Below are 22,292 nucleotides of genomic sequence, written 5' to 3'. Positions count from 1 at the left end.
TATTGCCATTAATTATTCTCTTTACATATTTCCATTTCTATTCTCAATTGTTTCTCTTTTCTCTATAAGAGAAAAAAAAAAAGCGTCCATTCAGTGGCTAATGCCAGAGGCAAGGTAAATGCACAGCACTTCCTATAGTATTGTTAAGCTTAATGAAATGAATTGCCTTTCCTGTTGTTTTAACGTGTATTGTGAAAAAATTAAACCATCACATAAAACCCTATTATAACTTATACTTTGATGGAACTCAATATTTCTTGGATGATTAATCCTAGTCGGTCCCTAATTAGGGACATATTTACATTTTTTACTTACTTTTTAAAAGAACAGATTTTAGGAATTTATTCTCAGAGCTACCTTCCCTGTTTTTATTTTTATTCTTATGTTACCATGGAAGTGGTATCTATTTTTATGGTTATTTAGTTTAAAATTTTTAAAAGTAGCCCCAACCCATAAAAAATATTCAAGTTTCTCACTCCTGCTTTTACACAAAATCCATAACAAATGTTAAGATTGTTTTTTAGCATTTCCACTCAGTTTCATTTCTAAAAGAAGGTGCTTTATGCTTGTGACAATTATCTCTTAACCATTTCTCCTTGCACAAGAGTTTTGGTAATTTTTTTTTTTTTATGTTCTTGGAGATATCAGGAAGAAACTTACTTTTCAGTAGTTGCTGAAAATCTTTTTCTTAAACACTTAAACACTCAAATATCCAACATATTCTCCCTTCACGCCTAGCATCTGCAGGGCTTGGGATATGGTAGGCACCTAGTAAAAACTAGCCACATAAATGAAAGAATGCATGGAAGTTTTTGTAGCAAGAATACTTTAAAAATAAGGCACCAAGTGTAGAATTATTATTACATTCAACATTTGATCATCTTTAGGTATTCTTTTTTTTTTGAGGTATTCTTTTAGAACCTTAGTAATAAGAATCTTCTGTCTCAAGGAATAATGACAAAATTAGAAAAAGTCCATTCCTATCTGTTCTTGAAATGCTTTCATTAACAAATAATATGGTGATCATAAAACACTTTCAAAAGCATGGCAGAAATAGGAATTTGATTAAAACTTGAACATAAATTTTTATAAGTGAAAAAACCTTACGGTTTCCTGGTAGAAAGTATGTCACTAAAAGTTATGGGATTGTCTTCTCTATACTTCTGAAAAGATGAAGTTGATTCCTGAAAGCATTTCCATGTCTCCTACAATGCTTATGACTCAGATTTGTATCTTCAACCCCAGCCTCTCTCCTGAACTCTGGAATCTGTTGCCAATTAATTATTGGGAATCTCTACAGGCATCTCAAACTCAAATATTTCCAGACTGTGCTCAGTTTCTTCTTTCACATAAGCATCCAAAATTGAAACCCAACATAGACACTTCTAAAGTTTGATTGGTCACCCAATCCTAATATTTGCATGAAAGTAATTTATCTTGATTCCTATCACTAAGACTCTTTAACTAGGGCCTCTATCTTTGTTGTAGCCTGTGTCTTCTTTCACCTATGTGGTCAGAAAACCTCATTATTTCCACACGTCAAATGGAATTCCATACGTACATTCTGTATATGCCACATTATAATTAAACGTTTATTAAAATCTCCAGCAATTCTCCACTGCCCAATGTTACTAACATAAAAATTCCTTAATTATGTATTCCTTAGTTATGTAGATAAACAAAACCCCACATAATTTCATCCTCATCTGACTTCCCAGCATTGCCTCCCTTGATGTTGTAACAGTTTTTGTGTGTGTGTGTGCTGCAGACATATATCTTATGTCTATTCCCTGTAAGCTCTGTGCATTTTCCCATCTCTGCAGTTCACTGATCCTTTTCTTTCTACTTGCAGTGTTGACCGCATACTACTCCACTCACAAACTTAAGACATATTCTTTAAAACCCAAATAACGGGGGATCCCTGGGTGGCGCAGCGGTTTGGCGCCTGCCTTTGGCCCAGGGCGCGATCCTGGAGGCCCGGGATCGAATCCCACGTCGGGCTCCCGGTGCATGGAGCCTGCTTCTCCCTCTGCCTATGTCTCTGCCTCTCTCTCTCTCTCTCTGTGACTATCATAAATAAATAAAAATAAAAAAAAAAAACAAATAATGTAGCTTCTTTTTGGCTATCCATTGGCTAACAACTTCTTAAACCTTAACAGGGCATATTTTAATGAATACACACTGTAATTTATTTAGTCAATCCCTTATTATTTATACACAGTACCATTAGTGAATTTTTATTGTTACAGATGAAGCTCATAAATAAACTTGTAGCTAAAATCTAGTGAGCACCGTATTTACTTCTTTAGAAATAGTGTCTAGAAGTAAATTTGATAAGTGAAAACTTATGCAACATTATAAGGCTTTTAATATATAGTGACAAATTGTCCTTTTTAAGGTTTTACTTGTCTAATGGGACTAATCACTAAATTACAAAGAGGCACTATGATAAATATTGTACATACATTACTGCTTTTGATTCCCACAACAATCTATGAAGTACTAGTATTATTATCCTGATTTTACTCATGAGTCTAATGGGAACCCTGAGAGATTGGTAATATGATTAGGAGGTAAAGCCAATTTGAATCTAAATCTCGCTGACTCCCCATCAAGAGTAAGTGCATTGCATTTGTATTGATTTCCAAGCCCTCGCCCCCAGGATTGTGATGGGAGTAGACAACCCTAAACGGGTATTATATTTTTGCTTTGTTCTGTTTTTCATCTTTGTCAATTTAGTATGGGAGAAACATTTTATCTTATTTTAAATCGTATCTCTAATGTTATCAGTACACTTAAGCAGTTCAAAAACTGACATCAATACTTTGTGTAGATCTTCTAGTCGGGTTTATGCTTTTGTTTTTGCTTACATTTTCGTTGGTGGTTGAAGGAGTTCTTGTCTCTCTTGTCCACTTATAAAAATATTTTATGGAGACTATTACCTTTCGTGATACCTGTTCCAGATATTTTTTCTGATGACATTTTGTTTTTAGTGTATTTTGATGTGCAGACTTTTAAATAGTTTATGTATTTCAATCACTGCTTGCCTTTATGCTTTCTCTTTTTTGATGTAAAAATACCATTCTTTTTTAATGAGGTGCTTTTAAGTGATATTTACATCACCTTAAAGGAGCCCATATCAAAATTGGCAAAAAGACCTTCATCTTACTGGCCATATATTATATCTGACACTATTTTTTATTTAGCGTTTATATAAAATATATTTATAATTAAGTACAAATTAGATTAATATAATATTTATAAAATAACCATTTTTCTTTAATAACAAGTGTCAGTATAAAATTTTTAAAAATCCAGTGGTGAATGTTTTCCCTTTGGGTTCCCAAACCTTGGTAATAAAAAGGTGAAAACTCAGCCCCAATACATATTGTACTCATTTTTTCTAAAGACAAAAATATAGAACGGTGGAAAAATACTCATATTTTAGCAAATGCATTTATAATGTTTCTCTTTCTCCCTGGTGCCACTGATTTGGAGAGAGCTAGAAAGCATATGGAAACATTCCATGTAATTTATTGTAGTAAATGATTCACAGGCATTTTTCAAGGTAGCAAGCCTTTAGGGAAGCTTATGCTGGCCATTTATTAAAACCTAGTTTTCTGCCAAGGTAAAGAAGAGATCATTAGGTCTTATCCATACTTTCAGACAAATGTCTCCTCTTCTAAAATGTAACTACTTGTATCTAAGAAGAATCTAAACCTATGCCAATAAACAAATTTTGAGAGTAAACAAATTCTCTCAATACAGACCCTCTCTTAGAAAAAGCTTAATTATTTTAGTAATGCATTCTAATGTACTCACAGATTGTAATGAATACATTCATCCAACGAAAATGAATTGACTTTACAGTTTGCATTTTTATCAGTACTATAATTATTTAGAAGCCCTTTCTACATTAATTTGGTCCCCTTTTAGTAAAGTTTGCACAATAGAATTAAAATCACCAGGGTAAATTTGCAAGTGAAATGAAATGGCCTGGGAGGAAAGAAGGAGCATGTACTATTCATTAAATGTTTAAATGAGCTGGATACAGGCAAGCTAGTGAAGAGCATCATTATTTATATTAAAGGAATATCTAGTAAGTTTGGAAGCGATTGAAATTTGCAGGAACTTAAACGTAGGGTATGATTTTTGTCTACTTTGCCTGGTTAGAGTGTGTCCTGGCATAAAAACAAATAGCAAATCTATCGTGTTCAACCTCCGTCTTTCCTTGGTAGGAGTTACTCAGTGATTGTGAACTTGTTTCTTAAGGTTTCCTATAAAATGAGCACTAATATTGGCCATTTCTTAGATTTATCTTTTCCTCTAGGTGTAATTTTATGTATGTCTACATACCGACAGTTAATATCTGTCACATGATTTTTTTTTCAAAAGCTATGGAAAAATTGGCAGCTCTAGTTAACCTAGAAAGCAATTTTACTATTTTCCTGTAAAGTACTTACAATTAATTCCCTGAAATTCTACATTCTTTTAAATAAGACACACGTTTGGCTTTGAGCTTTCTAGCTATTCAGTAGGAAGTTGGTTATATGATTCATTGTGTCAATAATATAAAAACAAGCCACCTTCAGAAAGGTTCAGTTATTCCTGGTGTTGAAATGATAAAAATTTCTACTGTGATTCCTGATAAAGAAAGCAACAAGGAGGGATACCAGACTAAACTTAGAGGAACAACAGTCCTCAAGAAGTCTTTTTTGGGGGCTCCTGGGTGGCTCAGCCGGTTGAGCGTCTGCCTTCGGCTCAGATCATGATCTCGGGGACCTGGGATGGAGCCCCAAGTTGGGCTCCCTGCTCAATGGGGAGTCTACGTCTCCCTCTCCCTCTCTCTCCCTCTGTCTCTCTCAAATAAATAAGTAAAATCTTTTAAAAAAATAAAAGTCATCTAGGGAATCAACAACGATATCAAAGTTACGTCAGTGTACGTAGCAGGACAAAAGAAATATTTATTCTGTTATTAATCAATTAGTTATGATGTATCATATCATCCTATGCTCTACAGGCCTTAAATTTCTATAGGGTTAAATGTTAAAATATTTTGAGCTTTCTGGGAAATTCAGGTAAGTTTATATTCATTTAATTAAGGGATTCTCAGAATTTTTTTAAGACTTCCCTTAAAAAGTTAAATATCACACACTCTCAGAAAGAAAAAAGTACAATACTACTCGTTTAATAAAATCCCAACACACACACACACACACCCACACACACACTACTTCTCTTATCTCACACCCTCAATAGAACTTTTCTTACTGAGAAAGCTAAGCTGTTAGCACAAAAATCTACTAGATGAAGAATGTTAGCAGCATCAGTCTGTTCCCTTAGCTCACCTGTTTATCTCCTCTGCAGCCCACGTTAAGTACAGACTCCAAGCTTTCCGCTAACATTTCCAACATAAGCCTGACTGCATTCAACCATTTAGTCCCAGCTGAGCTTTTCTCCTCTGCGCTATTTCAATCTTCTGAACCTCATTCCTTTCTCCATTTTATCAAGTGCTTTTCTCCTGACTTAGTATAATTCTTCTTCACTTAACATCTTAGTCTTATTATTACTTTATTACTCTAAGCTATTTCCTTGTTCAAGTAATCTTCCTGCCGACATTTTCGTATATTTAATATTAAAAAATTGATAATGTGAATGCATGAATCTACTATATATAAAGAACGTTAAAGTCCTTTGAAATGACCTCCTGTTTTTCCCCCTTAGACCACACGTATGCCTAAATTTCACTGAAGATATAAATAATTATTTGAATTTACCATTTGAAGCAGTTTATAGTAGATGAGGTAATAATTTCATCTTGGCTTTATCTAGTAGTAAAGGCTACTTTATTAGCTTCTAAGGTGAACAATGTCTGTGATTTCTAAATTAACAGAGTTGGCTAGCCTACTTTTATATTCACCTGGAGCCAAGCAGAATCCATACTTCTAATTACTTGCTTTGCTGTTCCTAAAATACTCTTCATCTTACTGAGTTCTTAATTCTACCATAGTTATTAAATTTTATAGAAGAGAAGTAACAGGTAATGTTACTGGAGAATGTCTCAGAACAATGTGAAAATTTTGAGCAACCTGTCAGTTACCAGAACCTACTGGTTTAAAGAAAAAAAAACTCCGTTAATCAAGAGTTCCTTGAACACTGTATGTATACCCAGCAATGTACGGTCACCAAGACGAATGTGAAAATATACCCAAAACTCAAACTCTTTTTTTGTGAATAAGGAAGTTGATAAAGATGCTATTCGTTTCATGGACGTGGAGGCCTTCCATAAGTGTCCCTAAGAGAATTTCTTACTGCACTGAGCATTAGGAAGAATGGGTTGTCTCCTGTGAAACAGGTTTTTCTTTTCTTTTGTACTGCCAAACACATGGTTCATCCAGGGGAAATTAAGAGTATTCTCTGGAAAAAATATTTATATTGGCCTTATATTGGATTCTTTTATTCTTGTAAACATTACCATTGTTTACGCAGATGGTTTTTTTTTCTCTCATTTCTCACTGTGGGCGTGTTACATATCAATGTAAAATTCTATTCAAGCCTACTTCCACCTTTTTATAAGATGAAATATAAACAAATAAATAGGCACAATCTCTATACTCCATCTTGATGAGAATACAAAACAATCATGTTTGAAACAAAAATATATTTAGATGCCTTTGCCTTAGGAGCCATTCAGAAAAAGGTCTGCTAAGAGCAGGGGTGAGTCTGGAAGGCTTCACCAAGCTGCCGCTGGGCATGGAGAATGGAGCATATGCAAGGACAGTGAGGATACTGGCCCAAATGGAGTAGAAGGTCTGTACTGAGGAGAGAAGAACATTAAGTTTTATAAGGAGAGGAGCTAAGATTATAATAGAATGTAAATGTCAAGCAAGGGAATTTTTATTTGAAGGGACAAAAGGAGCAAAGAGCTTTCAGACTGCAAAGGTTGTCAAAGGAGAGCTTGTAACCTGTTTCTAATACAACCTCATGAAAATACCTGGACATGAACTTGTGTTATTAAAAATGACAAGGTGAATACAGCCCAGATGAAAAGGGCTTTTTATTCTTGTTATTTAGTACCCAAGTATAATTTCACCACAAGTGGGGAGAGACTATAGAACATTCTTTCAGTTCATTTCTTTTATTCTCTTATCAAAGGACTTGATCCAAAAGAGACCAAGAAGCTACATGTAGTATATACAGAAATGATGTTTCCATTAAAGAAAAAAAAGCTTCAGTAGGTTACCATAGGAACAGCCTAGCGTCCATTCCAAGTTCTAATAAAGGATCTTAGTCTAATGAAAACCTACCAGGTAGGTATATTTCCACTCCAACTTTCTAGTTTGCTAACTTTTAAAAGTAGATTTAGGGAATGTTCTTTTTATTTAAAAAAAGTATAAAATGTGTGTGTATCAGTGAGGATATGCAGAATTTTTTTGAGACACTGTTTTTTGCAAAAATAAAAATAAAAAAAAAATAAGCCTGAAAAACTCAGAGGTGCATTTTATGCTCTTTGTAACTTCAAGGAATGGTCAAAGTGGCCTTTATAGCTCACAATGGACAGTGTTCAATCCACGTCTCACACACTGCTAAGAGCAAGTGCCACTTCTATGTGTCAAAAATGGTCACATTATAACTGCATCTACTAAAGAGACCTCTTCTTCATCTTGCCAGGGAAACAAGTGGCCCAAACAAAATTTATGATAGGAGTCTTAGTGTGTTACAGATAAATCTAATATAAAGATATATCCCCCAATTTTTGACTGAAGTTTTTAGACACATGGTAAAATTGACCTCTGAGATCTCCTATAAAGAAGAATTCCAAATAATTTATGTAGATAATCCCCCTTCCAACTCTCTTGCCCACCTTGCTTGTGGACTGTGCCTATTGAGTTGCTTTCAAACAGTAAAACATGGAAGCTGGTAGTGGTGGTGGTGGTGGGTGACTCGACAATGGACAAACATGGCTGATATCACCCTGGGTAAGTGAGCAAGGCTCTACATCGTAAGTCATGTCGGTAGCATGCAGCCTTGAAATGATGTGATGAGAATGGCACTTCACCTCCATGGTCTTCCTCTCAAAAGCATTCTAACCACAAGATAAAGATTGGACAAACCCAAACTTAGGGACATTCTATAAAATACCTAACCAGTGCTCCTCAAAACTGTCAAAGTCATCAAAAAGAGGAGAATTTGAGCATCTGTAAGAGCAGGCTGAGGAGACATGATGACTCAATGTAATGTGGTATCAGATGAGATCCTGGAAAAAAATGAACATGGGATCAAATGGACTCTTTTTGGAAAAACAGTGAAATCTGAATAGGCTAGAAACGTTTTCTTTTTCTTTTCTTTTCACTTTTTTAGAGTTTAATTTTTTTAAAAATATCCAAGAAGCAAATGTTAAGTGTGTGAAAAGATGTGGGATTTGGGAGGCTGATAGGCTACATGTCAGAGACGGGTTTTATAAAGTGAATGAGTGGGGGAATTTATTTCACATTTTCAAGCCCGGGGATGCCTGAGTGGCTCAGCCGTTAAGCACCTGCCCTCGGCGACCCAGGGCGTGATCTTGGAGACCCAGGATCGAGTCCCGCATCAGGCTCCCTCATGGAGCCTGCTTCTCCCTCTGCCTGTGTCTCTGCCTCTCTCTGTGTCTCTGTGTGTCTCTCATGAGTACCTACAAAAACCTTTAAGACACACACACACACACACACACACACACAAGCCCCCTCCTCATTTGTAACGAGAGGAAATACAATGCTTATCCTGAAAGGTCATTGAAGAAACACATAGGATGAGGCCTAACTTATCTCCATAAACAATATGTTTAAAATGACTTCATTCTTGCCTAACACAGGGCAGGCCGCCCTAAAGGGCATGGGCTTTCTCTCCAGTACGGGCGGCCCAGCCTCCGGAGCCAGAAGCTTTACCCTTCGCCTGAGCACCTGCCGCAGAGCCGCTCTGCCCGCCGCCCCCCCCCCCCACCCCGGGCCTGATCCCCCCCCCGGAGGGCCCCGAGCAAAGTGAGGGCGCCGGCGGGTATTATCCCCAGCTCCTTCCCCCCTCGGGGGGCCGCTTATTCTAGAGCAGAGAGCCGCAGCGCTGTAAGTTCTAGTTATCCACAGTGGGCCTAGTTGTAATGTGCTTTGTTAGTTCTTTTTCCTTTCCTACTCCCCTGCTAGTCTTCCCTGGGATCATCTGGCTCCTAAACTACTTGCCCTTGAATCTGTGTTTCAGTCGCAAACTAACTAGCAAACTAACTAGAGCCTGATCTTTGTTTGCGGCAATGAGGAACACCAGAAATAAAAAGGACTACTTTAAGCTTGAAACCACCTAGAAAAATTTAGTTTTATTCGCAGCCAGTACAAATGTTGTAATAATCTGGAGGCTAATTTTTTAAATTATGTCTAAAGAGTAATTTACTTTTACAGATAAGGGGCAGTTGTAACTGATAGAAAGTGTATCTTTGTGCCATCTAAGACATTATAATTTGCCTTTTGAGGCTTTTAATATATTTTATATATTCAATCATTTTTGTCATTTTTATCCAATGCCATATACCAGACTTCCAAGAAGTGCCTAATGATACAGTGTAAGTGCAACCTTTTAAGATAAGACACATTACCAAAATACCGGTAAAAATATATTCAGGAAGGATGGCACAAAGTCTTTCACCATGAATTTGTGGCTAAAAATTCTAAAACAAATAGACTAGTTTATAAAGGTGTCACATGAATGGTATATATTATTGCTGCTACATCTATCTTTCATTTGCAGGCATAAATCAATAAGAACCTCAAAGACCAAATATCTTGGTGCTCCATGGTATCACCCAATGAGATAGTGATAGAGGGAAAGTATGTATTAAATTGCCTATGACTGAAGGAAATTATCCTATCCAATAATCCATTTGACTTTCTTTGCAATTTATATGTGTGAGGATAGATTGTTTAGAGAATAAATATTTAAGGAATGATCTCACCAGGGGAAATATAGCAGAGAATACCATCAAGAGAAAAATAATTTGTTATAGAAAATCATTGCAATGAGAACATGGAGAACAGAGTTCAAGGCAGGTTGGAATAGTGGAGGAAACCTTTACAAAAATGTTGGCACCCAATTAAACGTTTGTGTTTTGAATTCAAAGTTTCATGAAGAGCCTATATGGTTCAGAGAATGCCTAAAGCATAACATACCTAAAAGTATTTATTGAATAAGTAGATGGATGAACGATTGAATGAATAAATAAGCAATAGAGACATCGCATGGGAAAAGATATACGACATCATAAGGATCATTCTAATTTTTGTATGTATTTCCTTTTTCCTAATGGGCACTGTAGCAGTTTTCTATCGCTGTAGAGCAAGACACCACAAATTTGGTGTCTTACAAGAACACAAAATTATTATCTCACAGTTCCCTAAGTCTAATTCAGGTCCAATGTAGGTCTCACAGAACTAAAATCAGTGTTGGCCAGAGCTGACACCTCACTGGAGGCTCAGGGTCCCCTTCCAAGCTTCCTGGTTATTGGTGGATTTTAGTCCCTTTTGGTTGGAGAACTGAGCTTCCATCATTTTGCTTTTTGGTGTGTAGCTTTTTTTTCCCGTTGGCTCTCCGCCAGGCGTTGCTCTCAGCAGCAGAAGGGAATACTTCCCCAGTCCCCCTGCTAGGCTGGCCCTCCCAAACAGGCAGTGTGTGTCTTCAAGGCCAGTAGGAAAACCTCTTTACGTTGGCTGATTCTAGGTCTTCTATAACATAAAGTAATTGTGGAGTGACTTTCCTGGCAAGCACAGTCTCACGCACACTCAAGGCGAGAGTGTGTATAAAGCGCAAGTATATAGGGATGGGAATCTTGGGGCCACCTGAGAACTCTACCACAGCCACATAAAAACCGGCATCTGCACAGTCAAGCCTGTCTAGTGGGATATCCAATTGGGCTTAAACTTGCAATTTCTATTCTTTGGTGCTACACTGGTAAAGTATGAGTACCTGGAGCATAATGCTTATATATATCAGAGTTCTTAAAATGTAGACTTCCTTTAAACCCTTCAGGCAGAGTAAAGTATTAAACATACATAGACTGTAACATCAGTGGTGTTTAAAATGGGAAGATTTAACGGTGAACTAGAAGGAATATAGAATAGGAACAGAAATGTCCCATCTATTATTGTATTAATGAATCCTGCTTACTATAGTACCTTACTCTCTTGCTCAGTAGTTTACAAAGTGAGCTAGAGATCCCAAAGACAAATTGTTTTCATTTTACTTCAAGAAGTGATTCTTGGGCACATATTCTTGTCCTAGAATTGTTTCCATAGTGTTCAGAAACCTATGTTCAGTATTTGTTATTGGGACAGCAAGACTTTAGAAATAAAAGATGAGACCATGTCAGCGAGCGCGGATTACAAGCCTGCATTTTGAGCAGGTAACTAGTCCCGGGGGCAGGGCACGTGGGGGGCGGCTCCGTGACCCGCGCACCCGCTGCTCCTGAGGCCGCAGGGGAGCCGTGTCCTTGCCCCGGGCCCGCCGCCCGGTGACCTGCCGCCCCGCCTGGGCCTGCCGGGGGCGGGGGGCACCCAGACTCCGGGCCGCAGCAGCTGGGTGACCCAGCTGGGTGACCTCGAGGCCCCCGGGGTCACGGGGGGGCCGCTGGGTGACCTCGGAGGCCCCCAAGGTCACGGGGGTCAGCTGGGTGACCTCCGAGGCCCCCGAGGTCACGGGGGTCAGCTGGGTGACCTCCGAGGCCCACGGGGTCATGGGGAGAAGCAGCTGGGTGACCTCCGAGGCCCCCGAGGTCACGGGGGTCACCCGACTCCGGGCCGGAGCAGCGCGGGGGGCCTGGGGGCGCACGTCCGCAGTGTCGGGGCCCAGCAGAGGCTCCGGGCGAGAAGCCAGTGCGGGTGACGGTGAGGCCGCGATGAGGCCGCCCCGCGGAGGTGCCGGCGCCGCCTCAGTGTGGGGGGCAGCGCGTCGCGGCTGCTGGCGCCCCAGGCCCCGGCCGGGAGCTCCGCGCACAGGCCGGACAGACCCACGGCCCCTGCGCACCCCCCCCACCGTCGGGGGCTCCCCCCCAGGCCTGCTCTCCCCCCCCACCGTCGGGGGCTCCCCTCCAGGCCTGCTCCCCCCCCCACCGTCGGGACCCCCAGGCCTGCCCCCCCACCGTCGGGGGCTCCCCCCAGACCTGCTCCCCTCCCGTCGGGCCCCCCAGGCCTGCTCCCCCCCACCGTCGGGGGCTCCCCCCCAGGCCTGCCCCCCGCCGTCGGGGGCTCCTCCCCAGGCCTGCTCGCCCCCCTCCACCGTCGAGAGCTCCTCCCCAGGCCTGCTCCCCCCACACCGTCGGGGGTTCCCCCCCAGGCCTGCTCCCCCCCACCGTCGGGACCCCCAGGCCTGCCCCCCCACCGTCGGGGGCTCCTCCCCAGGCCTGCTCCCCTCCCGTCGGGTCCCCCAGGCCTGCTCCCCCCACCGTCGGGCCCCCCCAGGCCTGCCCCCCACCGTCGGGGGCTCCTCCCCAGGCCTGCTCCCCCCCCCCCCCGTCGGGCCACCCCAGGCCTGGCGCCTCCGGAGAGGACGGCCGAGAAAGCCGGTCGCAGAGCCGAGGGCCTCGGGTTCGCTGTCAAACAATCTTACTACTTCAATACAAGCTCACCTGGGCTGTTCCTACCCAAGGTGGGAGAAGAAAACTGTGCCCTGCGTGCGCGAGCGTCTGAAGATAACTTACCCTTCTGGGTCCCTGTTAACAGACTCCGCAGACTGGCCGCACCTCAAATACCTAAGGGATCCGGGCCCCGAGGCCCAAGGACCCGGCGCGGCCGCAGGAGGCAGCAGGCGGCGGGAGGAGGTGGGGGGGCGGGGCGGGCGGGGCGGCTCTGGCCCGGGCGAGGGAGGCCGGGGGCGGGGGAGGCCCAGGGCAGGAGGCTGGGGGCGGGGAGGCCCGGGGCGGGGGAGGCCGGGGGCGGGGGAGGCCCAGGGCAGGAGGCTGGGGGCGGGGAGGCCCGGGGCGAGGAGGCCGGGGGCGGGGGAGGCCCAGGGCAGGAGGCTGGGGGCGGGGAGACCCGGAGCGAGGGAGGCCGGGGGCGGGGGAGGCCCAGGGCAGGAGGCTGGGGGCGGGGAGGCCGGGGGCGGGGGAGGCCCAGGGCAGGAGGCTGGGGGCGGGGAGACCCAGAGCGAGGGAGGCCGGGGGCGGGGGAGGCCCAGGGCAGGAGGCTGGGGGCGGGGAGACCCGGAGCGAGGGAGGCCGGGGGCGGGGGAGGCCCAGGGCAGGAGGCTGGGGGCGGGGAGGCCGGGGGCGGGGGAGGCCCAGGGCAGGAGGCTGGGGGCGGGGAGACCCAGAGCGAGGGAGGCCGGGGGCGGGGGAGGCCCAGGGCAGGAGGCTGGGGGCGGGGAGACCCGGAGCGAGGGAGGCCGGGGGCGGGGGAGGCCCAGGGCAGGAGGCTGGGGGCGGGGAGGCCGGGGGCGGGGGAGGCCCAGGGCAGGAGGCTGGGGGCGGGGAGACCCAGAGCGAGGGAGGCCGGGGGCGGGGGAGGCCCAGGGCAGGAGGCTGGGGGCGGGGAGACCCGGAGCGAGGGAGGCCGGGGGCGGGGGAGGCCCAGGGCAGGAGGCTGGGGGCGGGGAGGCCCGGGGCGGGGAGGCCCTGGCGGGGCTGGCGGAGCCGCGGGATCGGCCTCTCCAGCGCACACCGGGAGCCCCCAGGACGGCCGGGCCACGAACGCGGTGCCAGGTCTACACAACTCACAGCCCGCACAGTAAAGCCGAATCAAATATGCCCATGGACCTTTTAAATACACACGGGCTACACGAGAACGTAGTGTAGACCCATAAGAACCAGGGTGTGTGCTGCGGGGGGTCCCGGGCCGCGCCCCCCCCCCCCGCCCCCGCCGCGCCCCCGCCTGCCCTGCGGCCCCGCCCGACTTGCTTCCCCAGTTTGGGGAGCAGCTGCCTAGGCCGCCCTGAGCAAGATTTGCTTAGGATCTTACAAATTTCGAACTTTTCAAAGGGGTAAAGATAAAAGTTTTAAAAAACTGACTATACAAGATGAGGATTTTCAGCACGGTAGGTAGAGACACGTTCTTTCCTTGTGTGAAACGAAGCACTGTGCAAAATATTTTAGTTCATTCTCCCAACGGTCCTTGAAAATTGTTGAGATGCTTTATTTGTATTTGAAAAAATATACAATAAATGACTTTGAACATACTCCCCAAAGTGAAAAATCCAGAACAAATCGCACGCATATGTGAAGTAATGAAAATGCTTACCTTCTCTGAAAAAAATGTTAAGATTGAAAGGAACTGACATTGGAATTGGCTGTCACCTTTCATATGTTAGGAATTGTTCCTAAACTCATTTGAGTACCTCAATTCAGACACAGAAATTAATCTGGTCTCTATAAAGTCTGCAATAAAAGCAGGTATTTTCACCCCATCACAGTAAAAAACCACTCTCTGAAGATATATTCAAATAGAAAAATGATTGTAAAAATGATTGATGCTTTCAGAAAGCAAAATTGGATGTTACGATTTTCAGCCCAGACACCGAGGCATGATAAATGTGAAATCTAAAATCAGACCTCCCTATGCAAAATGTGCAATGTCAATTTAGAAACTGCCTCCATGACTTTTAGACCTTTCAACCACCGTATGGAATAAAAGGAGGGCTACAAAGTTTGTAGGGCCGCCGTAACAAACAACCAGAGTGAGGGGCTTAAACAAAGAAGTTTGTTCTCTCTCAATACCTGAGGCTACAAGTCTCAAACCAAGATGTCAGGAGGGCCATATTTCTTCTCAAACCTGTAAGGGACAATCATTTGTTGCTGCTTCTAACTTCTGGTGTTTGCCTGCAAGACCCATGGCGTGTAGATGACGCATGACTCCAATTTCTGCCTCCATCATTGCAGAGGCACTTTTCTCTGTGCACGGCTCCATCTCTGTCTTCTCCTAAGGACACCAGTCATTTCGGATTAAGGGTCCACCCTACCCCAGTATGATCTCATGGTAACTTGCCTAATTACATCTGCAATGACCTTGCTTCCAAATACATTCAGAGGTGCTTAGAGGGTCAGCATTTATTTATTTATTTATTTATTTATTTATTTATTTATTTACTTATTCATGAGAGAGAGAGAGAGAGAGAGGAACAGACACAGGCAGCGGGAGAAGCAGGCTCTGTGCAGGGAGCCTGATGTGAGACTCAATCCCGGGTCTCCAGGATCAGGCCCTGGGCCGAAGGCAGGCACTAAACCGCTGGGCCACGGGGGCTGCCCGAGGGTCGGCATTTCTTTTGGGGGATGCAATTTAACCCATAACAGGAGGTATCACAAGGTGGAGAAAATTAAGGTTTTCTATAAAAAGACCAGTTGCCCTCCCTCCAGAGAGGAGGGGGTGGGATTCTAGCTTCAAGAACAAACCTTACTGAGAGGAGGACTCAAGGCAGGGGCGGCTTCCTGGGGGTGCAACCCTTGCCAGCAAGCAGGGCCCTACGATCCTGCGTTTTCATTTTCATCCCGTGGAACACCATTCCAAGAGCTTGCTTGCTACATGCTTCCTGCTCTTGGGGAATAGGGCAGGCTGTCGCTTGACCCTCACGTAGGAAAGCTGCCCTGTGATAACTGAATTGTAGTGACTTCATTGCCTGAGTCAGCTTTGCTCCCCAAGTTGGTCAAGTCATAAAAAGTGGCCCACTTATAAAATATGCATTGTCCTTTTTATTTGCACTACAGTGACAGGTACTTAGCAGCGGGAATCTCTAAAGAACCATGAACATTCTCTGGAGAAGGGGCTTTAAATCTCTGCCATGCCAGAGAACAGGAAGGAGTTATCAAAAGACAATTTAGGTAAGACTCCGATGCCTTTACCACCCTGGGGGAATCAAAACCCAATTAGCAGCCTGGGGGAATTTGGGTGTGGGCAAGAGAGATAAGAAAGAAATGAAGCTCCCAAAATGATGAAATAAGAGAAGTCAACCAAGCCCTTTCCCATGGCAGGCTTCCAACCCAAAGCAGGTCCAATTTAGGAAAGAGGAGAAGATTTGGGATTACATTTCTTTTAGAATTTTAATTAATAATATTAAACAGATCATTCTAATTTCTGAACTCAATTCCCAGGGGTCCTGGACAAGTAAGCCCCAAAACCTGTAGTTTTCAGGGGATAGGAAAGAGGCATTCTTTCTTTCAGTGTAAGGAATTGGTAGGTGTCAGGGGCTGAATTGTGCTCCTCTGTCCCCACCCCTGGCCCATTCACATGTTGAACTCTTAATCCCAGTATCTCATAATGAGACTACAGTCAGAGATATAAGGTCTTTGAAGATGTGATTGAGATAAAAAGAGATCATTAGGGTGGGCCCTAATTTAATATGGATGTTCTTATATGAAGAAGTGATTAGAACACCGGCAGAGGGAAAACAATAGAAGACACAGGGTAAAAATGGTCCCCTACAAGAAAGAGAGAGAGGTCCACGAAAGAAACCAATAGAATGTATGGCCTCCAGCACTCTGAGGAGATTAATAACCACCCAGTCCATGATGCTTTGTTATGGCAGCCTAGCAAACTAATATGAGATAATAAAAACTGAATTGTTATAGGCATCAAAGTAGTTTTGGAAAAGGCCCTCAAAATGGAACAAAGGACCTAGCACTTCTTCTAAGATAGCTAAACTTAAAACAATTGAGCAAATACGGCCTTTTTAGTCATGTTTCTAGTGCTACCTTGACCAACAGACAACAAAGGAAGATGTGTGATGCTGGGTGGCTCATAATTCTATGTGTTACAACATAGGAAGATCAGATGCAAAATAGAATTTCCAAAGCACCATAAATTATTGCATCTGTATGGTTCATGTAAAGAGCTCTACTATGCTCTGCAATACTGTTAAGTTGGTCTGCATAAGAGTAGGGATGTAATTGTACAACATAACAGGGCAAATTCATTTAATATTTATGAGTCATATCACACATGGTTTCTAACACAGATAGGTACTCAATATTAACTTCCTGTTTATTCGTCTTTAATAATGGTGGAAGGACACTGAGATTGATTATTTTACTCTGCTTCTAGTCACCTTTAAGGTGATGAGACTGACTTAACCAATTGTTATTCGAAACAATCTGGCATTGGAGCAACTGAAAAATACATGCTAAATCTAGCATTTGTGTAACTCATTTACAGTTTTAGTAAGAATCAGTTTTTTTTTTTTTTTAAGATTTTATTTATTTGTTCATGAGAAACAGAGAGAGAGAGGCAGAGACACAAGCAGAGGGAGAAGCAGGCTCCACGCAGGGAGCCCGACATGGGACTTGATCCCGGGTCCCAGGATCACACCCTGGGCCGAAGGCGACGCTAAACCTTTGAGCCACCTGAGCTGCCCCAAGAATCAGTATTGATAACCAAAGATAAAGCAATTTGATAACTAGAAAGGGAGGAATAGTGTCCAATTTTTGTTAAAAACATACAATCAGACTTCACAAATGAGGAACTCAATCTTGTAAAGTCATCACCATGTGTGATGCTTAAGCTAATGTGCTTCATATGTGTTCAAGATTGAAAATCTTACCTGTAATCAAGAATAAAGGTTTAAACGACAGCAGGAGAACAGATTGGGCAGATACTCTGCCGGGAACTACACATACCAACTCAGATGGGGGTATTGAGCACCTGCTTCCTCGGGAATCTAAAACAAGATTTGAAGTTGTTCCCAAAGTCATAAGAAATTCAGCAGGGGTGAATATATATGCTGCAAGAGTCAAGACGGTCTGTCATCGAGTATGAGACCCCCTCCTCAAGACTGTGTGCCTAGGGACCGGCATAGAGAAGCAAGAGCAAAGCCTGCTGGGCTCCTGTCCTAAAATTCTTCGGGAACTGATGTACTATCAAGGCAGGAATCCATATACAAGGCCACATTCTGAGAACACCTCTAAGCCTGGGGTAATGACCCTAAATATCAATTACTGACTGCTGTCTGTGTACCCGGATCTCTACAAAGTACTTTGCCTATAAAATTTTAGTCTATCCCAAAGTGAATTCCATGAACCTGCTGTGGTAGGAGATACAAAAAGACACAAAGATGACAATTATGGGTAAAAAAATGATAGATTCAAAGAGTAAATAATTGAGATCGAGCCTGATAATTTCCAGATAAAATCAAGAAGGACATGTATTTACTGATATACACTGACTTTTTATTGTTGTACAGAATAAAAACCATTTTGGAACACTCCAGCATAAAAACAAGATTCTCAGGTATGAGGAATAAATTAATACTATTAATTATTTGTTAGGATTTGTTAACAAATTAATTAATGCCAGAAAACAACGAAAGAATCATATACAGATTTTATTTAAGGGAAAAATTATTTGTGGACCAAGTATTTTAACATCTGTTAAAATTTTTTTCAAGTGCAAAGGCCAAAGAAAGATAATTTCAGATAATATATATAGGCTCAAAAAATATTCTACAAATATATCTTTCTTTTTTTTTTCAAATATATCTTTCTTAAATATAAATCACTTAAGATAGCTACTGATTGACCATAGAATGAAGTACCATTAGGAATTAAGCAATAAAAATGTGGTTGACTTCTCTCAACAGGTAAAGTTTCCAAACTATCATAAGAGACCAGAGGAGAAATCATTGTTCATGCCATGATTATACTCATCATACAAAATTAATGCCAAATGTGGATGCTTTGGTGTCTCCATTATATTGACATCTGTCTACAACTAAAAGAAAATAATTTCAATGTGGAAAATTATACTTCACATTAAAACAAAAGATAAGAGAAATTTCTTGAAAAATTTCCCTCTTTCAAATTAAGACTTACTACTGGATTCATTTATTTAACTATATATGTTTGTATTAAATTAAATGTTGTATTAATAAATACCATGTTTGGAAAGGATATAGTACTTATATCTGATGGGTGTTTCTTTTATTCTCTTGGTTACTCATAATTTCCATTAAAACTATGAACATTAAAAAGTACTAAAGATAGGAATTTTTTTTTGAATGCCGTACAGGAAATCTATAATATATTGTATATAATGAACTTCATATACTTCTCAAGTTTTTATATTGTTGAGTAGAATGTATAACCTTGGTGAAGAATTTCCTTATCATTGACTGAATTTTCCTCTTACCACTTGTGATTTTCGGGGCAGCCCTGAGTCCGCATACTATAGACGCAAACCTTTCTTTCTTTCTCTTTCTTTCTTTCTTTCTTTCTTTCTTTCTTTCTTTTCTTTCTTTCTTTTCTTTCTTTCTTTTCTTTCTTTCTTTCTTTCTTTCTTTCTTTCTTTCTTTCTTTTCTTTCTTTCTTTCCTTTCTTTCTTTCTTTCTTTCTCTTTCTTTTCTTTCTTTCTTTCTTTTCTTTCTTTTTCTTTCTTTCTTCTTTCTTTTTCTCTTTCAAATATATATTTTTTTAATTTATTTATTCATGAGAGACACAGAGAGAGAGAGGCAGAGAAACAAGCAGAGGGAGAAGCAGGCTCCCCATGGGGAGCCCAATGTGGGACTGGATCCCAGACCCCGGGATCACGCCCTGAGCCTAAGGCAGACACTCAACCGCGGAGCCCCCCAGGCGTCCCAAAGGGGGAAACCTTTCAAGACTAACTTGTTCAGCTTACAGACTAGGGCTCCAGAGTTTATAGGGGATTTGTAGAGCTGACTTCCTTTAATTTTATCAGACTGCTTTGGGAACCTAAAAGATCCTCATTACACTCCGTCTTGACATTGTAAGGAAAAAAATACCCACAGAATACTGAGCCATGCTTATCAGAGCCAACAGGAGAAAATAATTTGTATAATTATTAACAACTCTCATGACCCTTAAATAATCAATGCTATACATAAATTATTCACACCAGGAGTTTAAAAAGTAGAGATTATTATAGTATCGGTTTAAAATAGCTAGCAATGAATCTACAATCCACCTTATCATTTCTTGGATAGTTTTAGAAGAATTGTAGCCAAGCTCAGCTATAACCATATGAGAAATTTAAGTGTAGGGCCTACCTTTCTTTAATGAGGCCTCTAGAGAAGCTAATTCTACAGCCTTTGGAAACACACTGACAATATTTAATAAAATTTACATGAAATTCTTATGGAAAGAAAGATTTAAATGTCTTAATGAAAAACATTATCCTCTCTATAGAATCGGGGAATTGGTCATTCGGTGGTGAGAACAGGGACTGCCCTCTGCGGGGTCCCATACAGTTAACAAACTTTATTTTACTGACTCTGTTGTGAGATATATAAGGCAAGTACAGTGCAGGAAATATGGTGCCAGCAAATAATATGTGTTTAATAATTTAGTTTGTTAAATTGGGACTTCACAAAAACCCTATAAAACAGATAACACTGTCTCTGTTTTGCAGTTGAGGAAAAGGACTCAGAGAAGTAAACTAGCTTTCTCAAGATCACACAGCAGAGACCATTTGGAAACACAAGTTGATATGAATGCTTCCACAGAGAAATCTATACTGGGACTTCTTTGCTTTTAAGGAGATTATTTGTTGAATTTTCTATTTTCAGGTATTTTCTTACACCGCTGACAAAGAAATCCGAACTGACGACTTGTGCTTGGATGTGTCTAGACTCAGTGGACCTGTAATCATGTTAAAATGCCACCACATGAGAGGAAATCAGTTATGGGAATATGATGCTGAGGTATAGTCTTTTCCTTAATTTACTTATTATTTAAAGCTTAAACTCAGTTATATATTTCAAGTGCACTTAAATCCTAAGCTATTTTTTCTGCACTGGAAGAACTGTATTTTCAAGCATACAGGCTTCTAACTGATAGCGTTAGAATGGTATAGTATAGGTTTTGTCAAATGAGTTCATTAGCATAAAAAATGAATAAGAAAAATAAGGTCATTTTTAAGTGCTTAAAACATGTTAGCATGTTTACATGCTTAACATAAGGAGCCAGCTGTGCCTAACTGACAGGTATGTATGAAGATGCACACTATAGGACGATATCAACAATATTTCCATTTTTCAAATTCCAAATTTTACACTGTTATAATCTAATATTAATGCTTCTCAATTTAAGGGAAAGAAGAAATAAGCTGGTAAGATTAGCATGAATGCTCTTTATAATAGAAAAATACTTTGCAAAATTCATTAATAAGGCACATAATCAGGTAAGGGGCGTTTTCTCAATATAGCACATCTTTCTGATAGAAGAGAGGGAGAGAAAACAATAAAATTACTGTTGGGGATTTATAGTCAGGCAGTGTGTAAAAATCAGATCAGCCATCAGATGGAGCTAATAAAAAAGAAATATTTTCTTTTCCATAAGGAAGTTGCCTTGAAACAGCTTCATTTCTTTCAGTTCCCTTGGCTTAGCAAAATGAATTGGGTCATCTGTGTTACATTTTCCACATTATTAAATTGCTGGTGACTTATTTCAGATAAGAAACTACTCTTGCAAGATAAATAATGCGCTAGAGCCAAATGAGTTTCACAAATGCAGTGATCCACCTAAGTGTAACATTTTTAAGACCGATCTACGGAGTTGTTGATATTATTGATACTGCAACAAGGTCTTCTTTTTAAAAACTTTTTGAATGTCGTTTCAATTTGCACGATGTAGCTTTTTAGCAGGACAACTTACTGAATTTTTATGTGATTTGAAACTGATTATGTAGGGGTAAAATTATGTGCCCCTAAAATTTATATAAGATAGCCAAGCTCTTTGAACATAAAACACTCTTCTTCTGGGACATAATGAAGGGCAAACATCCTAAATCTTTCACGCAATACACCAGTGTGCTCTATTCAGACTCTTCCCTCTCCAATACCTCATTCACCTTCGTTTGACCCCCACGTTTTTCTCTTGAGCTCTCATCATCACCACCTTTCCTATTAAGGCTGCAGAAGATATTTCCTTCAATAATACATGGGGGTAAACCTGGAACCTTGGCTTCCTCCCTCTTCCAAGAGGAAAAATACAGATAAATGTACAGATAAAGGAGAAATTCTGCACGTTGTATTTTTTTAAGAAATTTTTTTGTTGTTGCTGTTGCTCCTTAATTTTCATCAGGAGCCCAGGATTTTATTGGGCTTGCACTAAAAATAAAGAAATCTAGCATATGTTTCTACGGAAAGGGGAATGAGTATATATACTTTTATAAGATGAAGAGGGTTGCATTTCAGAATACTACTTTTAACCTTCAAACTTTAATTTTGGAGCAGATAATGGCTGCTATAGTCATAACTCAGATTCTTTAATTTCTGAAATAACTATATTGTTGGCATGTAGCTATATTTCGTTGATGTTTTAATCAGCCAGTAGAGAGATTGTTGAA

The 22,292-nt window shown here is 41.5% G+C and overlaps 1 protein-coding gene across 5 annotated transcripts in view; it reads left to right on the top strand.

Moving 5' to 3' along the window:
• The window catches only part of GALNT13 (polypeptide N-acetylgalactosaminyltransferase 13), a 542,562-nt gene that overhangs the window by 507,159 nt on the left and 13,111 nt on the right, over nt 1-22,292 (top strand). For all 5 annotated transcript variants that reach the window (XM_072811435.1, XM_072811433.1, XM_072811434.1 and 2 more), the window contains one exon: nt 20,512-20,646. In XM_072811435.1, the coding sequence (XP_072667536.1) occupies nt 20,512-20,646 (135 nt within the window). The remainder of the gene's footprint in view (nt 1-20,511; nt 20,647-22,292) is intronic.

The sequence above is a fragment of the Canis lupus genome, chromosome 34 (assembly GCF_048164855.1).
Source record: "Canis lupus baileyi chromosome 34, mCanLup2.hap1, whole genome shotgun sequence".
NCBI lineage: Eukaryota > Metazoa > Chordata > Mammalia > Carnivora > Canidae > Canis > Canis lupus.
The sequence above is the reverse complement of the archived record's forward strand: the minus strand, read 5'-3'. Positions and strand labels throughout refer to the sequence as shown.